At 48.5% G+C, this 12,743-nt stretch overlaps 1 protein-coding gene across 1 annotated transcript in view; it reads left to right on the forward strand.

Annotated features, from left to right (window-relative positions):
- DNHD1 (dynein heavy chain domain 1) overlaps nucleotides 1-12,743 on the forward strand; it is an 80,616-nt gene that overhangs the window by 54,262 nt on the left and 13,611 nt on the right. Inside the window, 10 exon segments of the mRNA XM_006162022.3 lie at nucleotides 98-195; nucleotides 312-3,207; nucleotides 3,397-3,568; nucleotides 3,727-3,919; nucleotides 4,267-4,441; nucleotides 4,444-4,548; nucleotides 8,047-9,649; nucleotides 9,830-10,038; nucleotides 10,255-10,459; nucleotides 10,535-10,637. Coding sequence (XP_006162084.2) covers nucleotides 98-195; nucleotides 312-3,207; nucleotides 3,397-3,568; nucleotides 3,727-3,919; nucleotides 4,267-4,441; nucleotides 4,444-4,548; nucleotides 8,047-9,649; nucleotides 9,830-10,038; nucleotides 10,255-10,459; nucleotides 10,535-10,637 — 5,759 coding nt within the window.

Genomic DNA, 12,743 nt, shown 5'->3' on the forward strand with positions numbered 1-12,743 from the left:
CAGAGTATTTTCGTGGGCTGGTGGGGCACTGGAGTGGTCAGAAGCTAGCCAGATCCCCTAGGGGCTCCCTCCAGTGTTTCTCTGGCTGCTTACACAGGTGCCCTGCTGGAGGTGTGGGTGACTTTCCAGCAGAAGTGGATTTTTCTGAATAAAGTTCTGCATGAAATGAAGATCCAGTTTCCTAGCTCTGAGCTGGTAGGGAATGGGGGTAAAGCAGAGCGGGCAAGGGCTCCTCAAAAGCGGGGCTCAGGTTGGAAGGGGGGAGCTACCTGTCACATTGGCGCTCACTTTTAACCTCTCCCTCAATACAGAACTCTCGTTTCAAGGCCGTAGATGATCAGTATCGGACCCTGATGCGGATCTCTGTAGCTGACCCCATGGTTCTGTCACTTATAGTGCCCAGTGCCAAGAGGAGCCCTTACTTTCAAGGCCAGCAGCTGCAACAGCTGTTGCAAGCAGGATCAGTGGAGCTGGAGGGCATCATCATGGCTCTGGAGAACGTGCTCTATGGGGTGTGTGCACACTTCCCCCGCCTCTTCTTCCTTAGTGACAATGAGCTGGTGGCCCTGTTGGCTGCCTCACCAGAGTCCTGTGAGGCCCAGCTGTGGGTACGGCGTTGCTTTCCTCACGTGCATGCTGTGAGCTTCCAGTCCAGCCCAACCGATGAGAAACACCTGGATGACCGGGCAATGAGCCAGAGCACCCAGACTCAGATGGCAGCACTGGCCGTGCTGGGGGCCGCTGGGGAGGAGATGAAGTTGCAAGGGTCCCTTCCTCTACATCCAGATCTCCCCAAATGGCTGGCCTCTCTGGAAAAGTGTCTGCGCTTGACACTGGTGCACAAGCTGCAGGGCTGTGTGGCTGCCCGCCTTGCTCTGGACCCATCTCTAAGTGAAGGCCTCAAGCAGTTGCCCCAGAAAAGCCAGTTGCTCCTGCACATGCCTGTCCACCACTGGCTGGATTTAGTCCAGGCCTTCCCGTGGCAGTGTGTGCTGGTGGCAGAGGAGGTGGTATGGCGGGCCAAGATGGAGGAGGCTCTGCTGGAGGGGGACACCCTGGCCATGGTTCCCATGCATATACACAAGGTTGAAGTGCTTGTGCACTTTGTGCGGGCCCAGAGGAGCTCCCAGGGTGGGGAGCCTCTGCCCTCTGTCCGCCAAGCCAGCCTGCTCAGTGCCCTGCTGGCCATGGCAGTGACCCACCGGGATGTGGCCCGGCTGCTGGAGCAGCACCAGGTCACTAAGCTTACAGACTTCCACTGGGCCCGCCAACTCAAATATCACCTCGGGTCGTCTCACGTGATCCCACACAGCCCCATGCAGAGTCTCAAGGCTATTGCGTCTGCTGAGCCTTCTCTGTCTCCAGCTGCATGTTGGATAGATGTGCTGGGCCGGTCCTTCTTATACAATTATGAGTATCTGGGTCCCAGAATGGGGCCTCTCCCCAGCCTGCTGCCTGAGCGGCCAGTCCTGGTGTTGTTATTGGCCCTGGAAGAGGTGGCCTGTGGGACCCTAGTGGGCTGTGATGGAGTGGGCAAGACTGCCGTGATGAATAGTCTGGCCCAGGCCCTGGGCCGCCAGCTAGTGATGATGTCCTGCTTGCCTCAGATGGAGGCCCGATGTCTGAGCAACTATCTGAACGGTGCCCTGCAAGGTGGTGCCTGGCTGCTGCTGGAGGCAGCTCATTACCTGACCCCTGGCTTGCTTTCTGCCCTGGGCCAGCGTCTGATTGAATTGCACCATCTCTATGCCCCACTGTACCAGGAGGCTTCCCAGAACGCCAGCACCGTAGATCCCACCCAGCCCCAGCTCCTTGGTAGTGGCTTCTTTGAGAACCATCATGTGTCCATGCGCCTTGGCTATGGCTGCTTCCTGACCTTGCGTGCCCTGAGCCCTGGTGTGCCTGCCAACCTGCACCTGCTACTGCGGCCTGTGGCATTGGCACTGCCCAACCTGCAGCAAGTGGCAGAGCTAACCCTGCTGAGTGCTGGGATGCGGGATGCCTCCCGCATGGCTACCCGCCTGTCCAAATTCTTTTCCCTAGAGCGTGAGCTGGTGCCTGGGCCCCTGCCCTGCCGCTTGCCATTGCTCAGGCAGGTACTGGAAGATACAATACAGACACTAAATGTGACTATGAAGGAGCTCAACTCCCAGCAGCCCCGTGGTCTGGCTGCCATCGAAGAAGCTGCCCTCCTGCGAGCCCTGCTGCGCTCACCACTTTTCAGCATCCTTGATGGGCTCCGACTGCACAACCTCCATGAGCTGCTCTGTGGGCTTTTCCCTAGTGCCAGCCAAGTGCTGGCAGAGCCTCTGACCCAAAGGCTCCTGAAGCCGTTAGTAGTGGAGGAACTGCGGCAGATAGGCCTGCATCCCAGCCCTGATATTTTGGGGTGCTTGGAGCAGCTGAGTCAGGCCCTGAGCCGGGCCTCAGGCATTCTGCTCCTGGGCCCTGCAGGTAGTGGAAAGACCACTTGTTGGAGCAGCTTATTTAAGATCCATAATCGGCTGGCAGCCATGGAGGACACCTCGACTCACAGCTGGCAGCCTGTGGAAATCACTCACCTGTACCCCAGTGTCCTCAGCCCCCAAGAATTCCTAGGATGTCTAGAGGGCCCTTGCTGGCACTATGGCATCTTTCCCAGGCTACTTCATGCAGTTCACCTTTGTAATGACATGGGCCCAAAAGGGCAGACCGAAAAATTGGTGGGAATCCAGCACTGGATGATATGTGATGGAGCCCCTGGTGCTGCTTGGCTGGACTCCATCACCAGCCTCCTGAGTGACCCTCCCCAGCTTAGCCTCCCCAATGGTCAGCAGATAGCACGACCCCCAGGTACCTTTCTCTTGATGGAGCTGGCAGATGCGACAGGCATGTCCCCCATGGTGGTGGGGCGTTGTGCTCTGGTCTGGTGTGGTGGAGAGCAGACTTGGCAGAGTACACTTAGTGCCCTGATGGCAGCTCTGCCCCATGAGTACCGCCTGGATCTCCAGACAGTCACTGAGCTCAACCGCCTGGCTGACGTTCTGGTGCCTGCAACGTTCCGATTCCTCGTCCGCCAGGGTGCCAGCTCTCTGCTGCAGGTACATGGGCAGCAGGCTGTTTGCCCAGGAGTGGCTGAAGTCACCAGTCTGGCCCGCATATTGCATGGTCTGCTTGACCCCTGCCTGCGCCTAGATGAAGAAGAGAAGGCATACGGCTATAGCCTAGGTGGGGAGACAGCAGGGCTATTTTAAGGGAGATGGGACCTGGGGGGTACAACTGGAGCCTGGGGTTTTTTGGTGGAGCTGGGTTAGGGGACTTAAAATGAGAAGTAATAAGGTCAGCCTCCACTCTTCCCTCCATCCTCTACTTTTTTTTTTTTTTTTTTTTTTTTTTTTTTTTTTTTTTTTTTTGCAGAGGACCTCAACTGTAGCGATCAAGTGACCCAAAGTTTCAAGTCTTTGAAAAGCAGCTCTCGATCCCAGGCTGACCACAACGATGTGCCGAGTAGGTGCAGGGAGCACTTGTTGGCTGTCAGCAGTTTTCTTTTTGCCTTGATCTGGGGCTTTGGAGCTCACCTTCCCTCCAGGTAGCTATAGGGATGGGGGACGCAAAGGGCTGAGATGGGCCAGCCCATGGGAGTCAGAACTCCCATGACATCACTGGTGGGAAATGGTAGAGTGTGAGTGTCTCACAAATGGAACTGTTGTAGTTGTCTGACACTTTTCCCTATGTGTGCCTGATTAGGTTCTGGCCTCTCTTTGATACCTTCATAAGGAGTTCTATTAACTGCCTCTCCAACTACCCCGAGCTACCACCATCCACCTTCGTGTTTGATCTGCATGTAAGCCCTGAAGATGGGACGCTGGTCCCCTTCACTGGCCAATTCCTGAATAGCCACATCAAAGGAACTCTGGGCACCTTCTACCCTTCTGCACAGGTATGAGGACAGTGGGAGCAGGGGCTGAGATTAGAACTTAAGGAAATATCTTAGGGGTAATTCATGTTTGAGGCCCAGCTGTGGCCTACCATCTCCCATTCTTTGATTATGTTTCCATCATCAAAAAATTCATGGAAAAATAAATATAAATTTATTTTGATACAAATTCTGAAATCTATGCATAGTTTTATTTTTCATAATATGCATTTCCCATGAACTTTTGAAGACTCTCATACACATGAAGTGTTCTTCAAGTATAGACTGAAGCCAAGTCCCCCAGACATCTATTTTCTACCATTTGTCCTACACTGGAGCTTTCCATGGTAAGCCCTGCTCTCGTCCTGCAGACTGAACGGCTTTTGTATGTGGTGGACCTACTTCTGTCAGGGGGACAGCCAGTGCTCTTGGCTGGAGAGGCAGCAGCGGGGAAGTCAACCTTCGTGGAGGTGCTAGTGGAGCCTAGTCACCCTTACATATACAGCCCCATCCACCCTGCCTTCAGTTCCAACCACCTTCGCCTCCTGGAGGAGTCCAGGGCCAAGCACAGTCTAGCGTGTGGTCTGGATACCAACAGGATTCTAAAGGCTCCCTCCTCTTCCTGCTGGAGGATCTGCACCTGGCCGCCTCTGGTGAGGAGTGGGTGGAGGGAAGGGAGAAGCTACTGTCATCTCTGGAGACTAAAACCTCTATCAATATTCACTGACTTTCTATTATGTCTACATATCAAACTTCCATGTTTCATTCTTTTTCGTTTGTTTTGTTTTTATTGTGTTACAGTTTTCTTTATTATTTGAGTATCATTACCATTTAATCTTTCAACCATTATTCAGATGGGAAAATCAAGGTTTATAAAGTCTAAGCAATTTACCCAAGCTATGTTCCATTCTTCATATATTCTCATACTATATATGCTCCCTCAGCAATCTCACCTACTCTCGTAATGTCACCATCTCTTTACTTTGGTAAGTCTCAGTCTCTAACTTAGGCTTCTAAGCACCATACCTCTTTCTCCAACTATCCACTGTACATTTCCACCTGTTGTCCTTTTGGTACCTCAGACCCAATCCTGAGCTATCATCATCTTCCCCAAAATATGCACAAAAATAGATTTTATTGAAGCTAAAAACTAAAAATCTATGCCCTTCACCAGCCTCCAGAGTGGATCAAAGTGTTATCACTTTTAAAGGACTGAAAAAAATTAGCCACAGACAAACAGAAAATATGGAGAAAACATATACCTGATAAAGGATTCATATCCAGAATAAGAAAAAGCTCCTACAACTTAATAAGAAAACAAACATCATCCCAATTATTTTACTTTTTATTTTAATTATTATTATTATATTTTTGGAGAGGTATGGTATAGAGCGTGTGCGCTCATCAGAAAAAGAGAAAGAGAGAGACAGAACGTGAGAAATCACCCCCCAGGGGGGATAGCCATGCTGCAACACCTTCTCCTCCATTCACCTCTTGAGATCTTGGGCACGCACGCACACGTGCCCGGCATGAATTTAAGCCATTGGGTCCAGGACTCAAACCACAGTCAACTACATGGGAGTCCAGCGACATAGCCATTACACTAACTGCTGGTCCCTTTAATTTCTTTTTTGCCAGAACACAAGTGTGTTCACCAGAGAGGGAGAAAGAGAACATCTCCACACCCAAGTGGGGTATGGTCATGCTGCAATACTCTACTCCATTTATCTACCCTGTCGGGATTTTGGACATGCACACACATGTACATGGCATGTTTTTTAAGTTGCCTGGGCCAGGATTTGAACTGTGGTTGGACAGGGCTTAACCACTGCTCTGGCCCATAGCAATTATTTAAATGGACAAAAGACTTGAACAGACACTGCACAAAAAGATGAGTGGCCAATAGCACATGAAAAGATGTTTGATGATATTGGGCATCAGTGAACTGCAAATGAAAACCACCATGTGATAACACTTTGATCCACTGGAAAGATTTTCATTAGAAAGACTTACAATAGCAAGTTTTTCAAAGATGTGGGACAACTGAAACTCCCATTTTGCTGGTGAGAGTATAAAATGGCACAACCACTATGAAAAATGGTGTGCTGGTTTCTTGCTAAATTAAATATATATTTATCACAAGACTCAGCAGTTTCACTCTTAGGTAGTCACCCAAGTAAAATGAATATTTTACATGTTCTTGAATTTAAGTATAAATTTATTTTATTTATTATTTATTTATTATTCAAAACTGAGAAACAACCTAAATGCCCTTCAACATTTCAATAGATCTATGAATTGTGGTATTTTCACAATGAAATACTATGAAGGAATAAAATGAAAAATACTACTGATGCACAGAAAAACAAGGGTGAGTCTTAAAAAACATGCTGAGTATCTTGAAGTAACTAGAAAAGAGGATTCTTTAAATGTTTCTAAAACAAAATGATAGATACAGTAATGGTCCTGATTTAATCAATACACAACAATTATGTTATTATTGAAAAATCATACTGTACCCCACAAATATGATTTGTCAATAAAAATATATATGTTGGGGATCAGCAGGTGGCGTGGTGGCTAAGGCCCTAGACACTCCCACATGGCCGACCATGGTTTGAGTCCCAGAACTGGTGGCTTGCTTTCTCACTTTCTCTCTCTCTGTCTCTCTCTGGTCAAATTAAAATAAATGAATGAATAAATAAAGTTAAATAAATAATTCTTTAAAATATATATATATACACATCAATATAATCAAATAAATTAAAAAATAAGCAAGGCTGTCCCCTGGAGTGGGGCAGTAAAGCGCTGTGAGATGGCAGCCACATTCCACATGGCCAACAGCTATTCAAATCCCAATCCCTGAGGCTTGAAACATGCCAGCTGCATGTGTCCCATGCCCAGGATTTTGACAGAATGGAGAAAAGGAGGAAAAAGAATTGCAGTGTAACAGACTCCTTGGAGGGGGGGGGAGTGCTTTCTTTCTCTCTCTCTTCTCTCTCTCAGGCATGTGTACATGCTCTCTGGCATTAAAAAAGAAATCTTAAAAAAAATTAAAACATGCTGACTACATGACAGACACACTTAAGTACATGCTATATGATTCTATTTATAAATTCTACAACAGGCAAAGCTAACCTGTAGTGCTAGAAATCATACTAGCTAGCAATATCCAGGATGATGGTGGTAGGGAGATTAACTGTAAAGGGACAAGCGGGAACTTTGGCGGGAGGGCGGTGATGAAAATATTCTATTATTGGGGTGGTGGTTACACAAGTGTATGTATTTGTCGAAACTCATTGAGCTATATATATGCTTAAAATGTATACATTTTATGTAAATCATGTCCTTGTTTGTTTGTTTGTTTGTTTTGTTATAGGGTACATATTGCCAGAGAGACAGACAGAGGGAAAATAAGAAATCCCCCTGAGGGGGGATGGCCATTCTCCTCTTGAGATTTTGGGCATATGCAGACATGCACCTGGTGTGTTTTTCAAGTCATTGGATCCAGGACTCGAACCATGGAGTCAACCATATGGTATTGAGCCACTTTAACCACCAAGCCACTGGCTGATGTTGTAAATCTTGTCTTAAAATTTATTTTTTAGGGGGATCAGCAGGTGGCATGGTGGTTAAAGTGCTAGACACTTCCACATGGCTGACCATGGTTCAAGTCCTAGATCTGGTGACTTTCTCTCTCTCTCTCTCTCTCTCTCTGTGTGATCAAATTAAAATACATGAATTAATAAATAAAATAAAATTTAAATTATAAAAAAATTTATTTTTTAAAAGTGTGCATGCAATACAACCCCACTCTCTTTGAGGGAAATGATTGTACTTTTCCCCTAAGTGTTATCAGATCTGTATTCATTTGCCTCAGTTTCCAAATCTTACTATTCATTACATCTTACTAGTCATACAGGCAGACTGTAGAGGAGAAGAGAAAAGGAACTGTCAATTTTAGGGAGAGTGTAAAAGAGAGAGAACAACTCACTCAGACGTGACCAGGTTCCAACACATCGGATGCACAGAACTCCTTTAGAACCCTGAGTAAGCTGAAGCAGACCCAGTAAGACAGGCACAGGAGAAGCAGGGTGACAGTCTGAGAAGGACTCGTACATGTCCTCACTGTTATTCTTCATGTCCCACAGACCCGGAGAAGAGCTGCCAGCCAGTGTGGGAGACTCTGCGCCAGGCTATAGATGGCACCGTGTATGCCCATAACACCTTGGAATTGCAGACGCTGCAACCTACAGTCAACTTCCTTGCCACAGCCACAGTGCCAGGCTGCTATGAACGCCCACTGTGCCCACGTCTCTTTCGACTATTCACAGTGCTGGCCCTGGACACCGTAACCCAGGCCACCCTGCTGAGCAGGCACGTGCCCAGCATTCAGGCGTGGCTTGAGCGCTTCCCCTCTGTGGAGAGGGAGGGTGTTCTGGCAAGAGCCCTGGTCCGAGCCTCGGTGGAGGCTCTGGAGGCTGTGTGCAAGTGCTTCATGCCATCACCCCTCCACCCACACTACCGCTTCTCCTTGCACTCTGTGAGCCACCTCCTGGGCAGCCTGCAGCTGCTGCCCACCAGAATGGGCTCCCGAGGATTTCTGGACTGCCCCAATCACCTGGAGCACTTGCGCAGGGTGTCAGGCTTGCGCGGCACTCGCCTTACTTTTATGATAGCCACGCGCAACATGGTGCGCCTTTGGTTGCACGAGGCCCAGAGGACTTTTTGTGACCGACTAGACAGCTCCAGGGAGCGCTCCTACTGTGCCAAACTGCTCCTAGAAGTGGCTCAGAATGTCTTCTGCTGCGGGCCAGAGCCCCAGCATCTGGGCAAGGACCTGGAGGAGGAAGAAGAGGAGGAGCGAGTGCCTGAAGTGGAATCTGAAGGGGAGCTGGCTCGGTGGGAGGATTTAAACAACAGTGACAGTGAGACAGAAGAGGAAGAGAATCCCTGTGGCCTTCAGGTCACCACAGGCTCACAGTCTAGCGATCCAAGTCTAGAACCATCCCTGAGAGCAATAAGCAGGGAGACCACAGAGAACATAAATTACAAGATAAGGCAAGAGGAGAGCACAAAGGCTTCTAGCTACAAGATCCAGGCAAAGAAATCCAGGAGTGGGTGGCAGAAGACAACGCAGGTGGACCTGGTCTCACCTCTGTTGCTTCCAGTGCTCTTACTTCGTCCCCAGGAAAAACCCTCAGACCTGGTCTTTAGTCAGGAACTGATACTGGCTTCCAGCTCTGAGAGCACCAACTTGTACCTGGAACGGCAATGGGAAAACCTGGAAAAGCAGCTGGCCACCTCAGCCGCTCAGCTGAAACTGAACCCCCACCTGGCCCAGTGTCATTCTATGGCTCAGCACGTAGCTCGCCTCGTCCGGGTGCTGTCCAGGCCCCGGCAGCATGGCCTACTGCTCTCAGGGTTTCCAGGTACTGGGCGCCAGACTGCCATCACTCTGGCTGCTGGCATTTCTCCAACTCGCCTCTTCCATTTGCCATCTGGGCCAAAGGAGGCCATTCTCCAGTGTCTACGAGATGCCAGCTGGCATGCTGGCATTTTAAGCCAGACAGTGGCCCTTCTGGTACCCCAGGGCGTGGATGTCACTACCCTTCATTGCCTCCTGGGCTTAGCAACCTCAGGCAGTTGCCCTAACCTGTATACAGAGGCAGATCTCGACAGAATTGAAGAAGACCTCCCTAGAGAGACCCCTGGTATCAAACAGAACATCAGGAAAGAAATGGTGTTGCAGAGGTGAGGCCAAGGACCCTATTCTTGAGTCTGCTCTGCCCTTACTCTGTCCTAGCCAAGATGACTATCAGAAATTTATGGGCTGCTGCAAGGGCACAGAAGGTCAGGACTCAGAGTTGGGCTGGGGGCATGAACAGGCAAGCAAAGGTAAAGGGGAAGACAGCGCTGATCCCTACCCCACAGGTTCTATCAACAAGTTTGCGGCCACTTGCACATGTTCTTCCTGATTGGAGATGACCAGGCCCGCAAGCAGCTGCCTTCCACCCTTCTCCTGAGACTCCTTCAACTAACCACTGCCAGCATTGACCACTATGAACCCTGGGAACAAGCTGACCTGGTCAAGGTGGCCCAGCACCACCTGGAAGGTGCTCAGAGACTACCTTGTGATGATGGTGAGCCATTTCACTTCTCCTTACTACTTATCTCAGCCAGGTTCTAACGAGGGTGAGTACCTAGGTCAGTCTCTCTCTTTTTCTCTCTTTCTCTCTCCTTTCAACAAGAACCCCTTTTACCTTTTCTGCCTTCCATATTGAGCTGGGAGAGGGTCCCTTTCCTTTCCCATTTCCCTACTAGCTCATAAAGACAATCGAAAGCAATACCCACTGCAGGCTTCTGGAAGTGCCCAGACCTCCAGACCTCAGTTTCCAGCGTGGCCAAAGCCATGGCGCTCATCCATCTTTCGGCTGCTGATTACCATGAGCACCTGTGCCCCATGTTGCCACTCGTCACCCCCAAGACCTTTCTGGACTTTATGGACACCTTTCTACTGCTGCAGCAGCAGATGACCCAGCAGATAAGGAGCAAGGCCTGGCGGTGAGTGGCCCCATCCTCTGCAGGGGATTCCCTTCTGCTTCCCTGTGTCTGCTCACTGGCATGGTGTATCTCCAGGATCCAGAATGCCCTGGAGAATCTGAGAATGCTGATCGAGCAGCACAACACTCACACCAACCTGGTCTTCACCTTGGAACAGCAGCTGAAGGGCTCCCGCAAGGTAAGGTGAGAGATTGTGAAGTTTATTCAGTGGAACAAGAGCCCAAGAAGGAACTTGGGAGAAGCCTACCAAAGTGAACAGAAGTTCTTGTCTACCAAGTCCCCCTTTCTTCAGGGGCTCTCTCTCACCCCTGGTATCTGCCTTGTAGCTCAGACTCGAATGTTCTCCATGGCTCAGCTGAGATTAGATTGATTCTTCATAACACACAAAACCCAATGCCCCTCCCCACCATCCAGGGGTCCCTAGTGCCTTGACTGGATGAAATTCTTGATGCTCTTTTTTTTTTTTTTTTAATTTTGCATTTAATCATTGTAAATCGGTAAGGTGTACAACATGGTTTTTCGAAGCATGAATATAGTGTGTAAAAGTCAAGTCAAAGACATTACCATATACATTATCATAAGCAGATAACCTTTCATTTTTGTGTCTATTAAATGCATTGTTCATTTCACGATGCTCTTAAGATGGCTGTAGAGTTCCATGGGGGTTAGGGGAGGGGGAGAATTACATTTCACAGTCACCTCCTACTCTAATTCGGTTCTTCCCTTGAATTCTTTATCACTGACAGTTGGCTCACATCTTATAGCTATCCTCGTTTCCCATACTGCTTTGACTTGGCATTTCTCACACACAAGCACCAAATAAATATACAAGGCTGTTGTGTACAGTGAGGAATGTGGATGAGGATGGCAGCAGGGAGGATTTACATTGTAGAACGGAACCAGAGTAGGTTTACATGGTATGTTGGATATCAATGTCCAGAATGTCATCAGCTACCCTCCTACACTGGGCACTCCCAGGAACCAGCCTTTCCCTTCCCTCCATGTTTCCAGCAGCTGCTCCACAATGTTATTCAACCTTCCCGATTTTCTTTTAGAGCTTTCCAAATATGGTTCTCATATCATAAGATATTTTTTCCCTAATCCAAACCTTAAATCCTTTTGCTATTTTCTTTTCTTTCTTTCGTCCTTCCTTCCTTCCTTCCTTCCTTCCTTTTTCTTTTTCTTTTCTTTTTTTATTTTTCTTTTTGCTAGAGGCCATGTGTGCTTACCAGAGAGAGAGAGAAAGCACACTCCATGGAGAGGGTGGGTTAGACCACAATCCCTTCTCCTCCATCTCTCTCTCCTTTCAGGATTTTGAACACACACACACACACACACACACACACACACACCTCTGGTGTGTTTCTGAAGGCTCAGGGTCCAGGACTCGAACTGCATGATTGGTCATGTGACATCCGGTCGCCTTAGCCAGCAGGCCACAGAACTGGGTCCCTGTTGCTTTCTTATACAGAGCAATCTACTTCTGGCTCATGACTAGCTAAAACTAGCAGGATGGTGGTCATCACACCTCCTATAGACAAACACTCCAGGTACAGGTGTTTTCCCAAACTAAAGATAAGTTTGTTTTCCATAAAAGGAATTCTGAAAGGTCCTTTTTGTTCTTCCTGCTACATAAGATTTTGATAAAGGTTCAGGGATAACTACAGAGAAGTAAAAGAGGGGAACCAGCAGATGGCATGGTGGTTAAGGGCACTCCCATATGGTTGACCGTGGTTTGAGTACTGGACCTGGAGCCTTGCTTTCTCATTTTCTCTCTCTATCTCTCTTACTCTATCTTTCTCTGATCAAATGAAAATAAATAAAGTTAAATAAAATAATTTTTCAAAAAAAGTGAACTAAGGTCCAGTTTGCAACTGGACATGCTGACTGACTTGCTACAGGCTTTCAGGCCAAATGCCTCCAAATACTTAGCCAGCCTTTCCTGAGGGTGCTCTGAGAGCTATCAGTCAGGGTTACAGAGCTCTAGAGGCATGGCTTATGCTGTGCCTACTGACCCAGTGGTCCAAAGTACCAAGGAAGGTTTTTCAGGGCAAGATTAGTGCCCAGTATGCAATACAACACACATGTGGAACATGGTAGGGGATCAAAAACTGTCTTTAAATAAGTAAATGGGGGTGCAGGGGGACCAGAAAATAGCATAATGGCTATATCACTGGACTCCCAGGTAGTTGACCGCCGCGGTTTGAGTCCTGGACCTGGTGGCTTAAACTCACGCGTGTGTGTGTGCGTGCCCAAGACCCTGAGAGGAAAATGGAGGAGAGGG

The sequence above is a fragment of the Tupaia chinensis genome, unplaced genomic scaffold (assembly GCF_000334495.1).
Source record: "Tupaia chinensis unplaced genomic scaffold, TupChi_1.0 Scaffold139491_1, whole genome shotgun sequence".
Classification (NCBI taxonomy): Eukaryota; Metazoa; Chordata; class Mammalia; order Scandentia; family Tupaiidae; genus Tupaia; species Tupaia belangeri.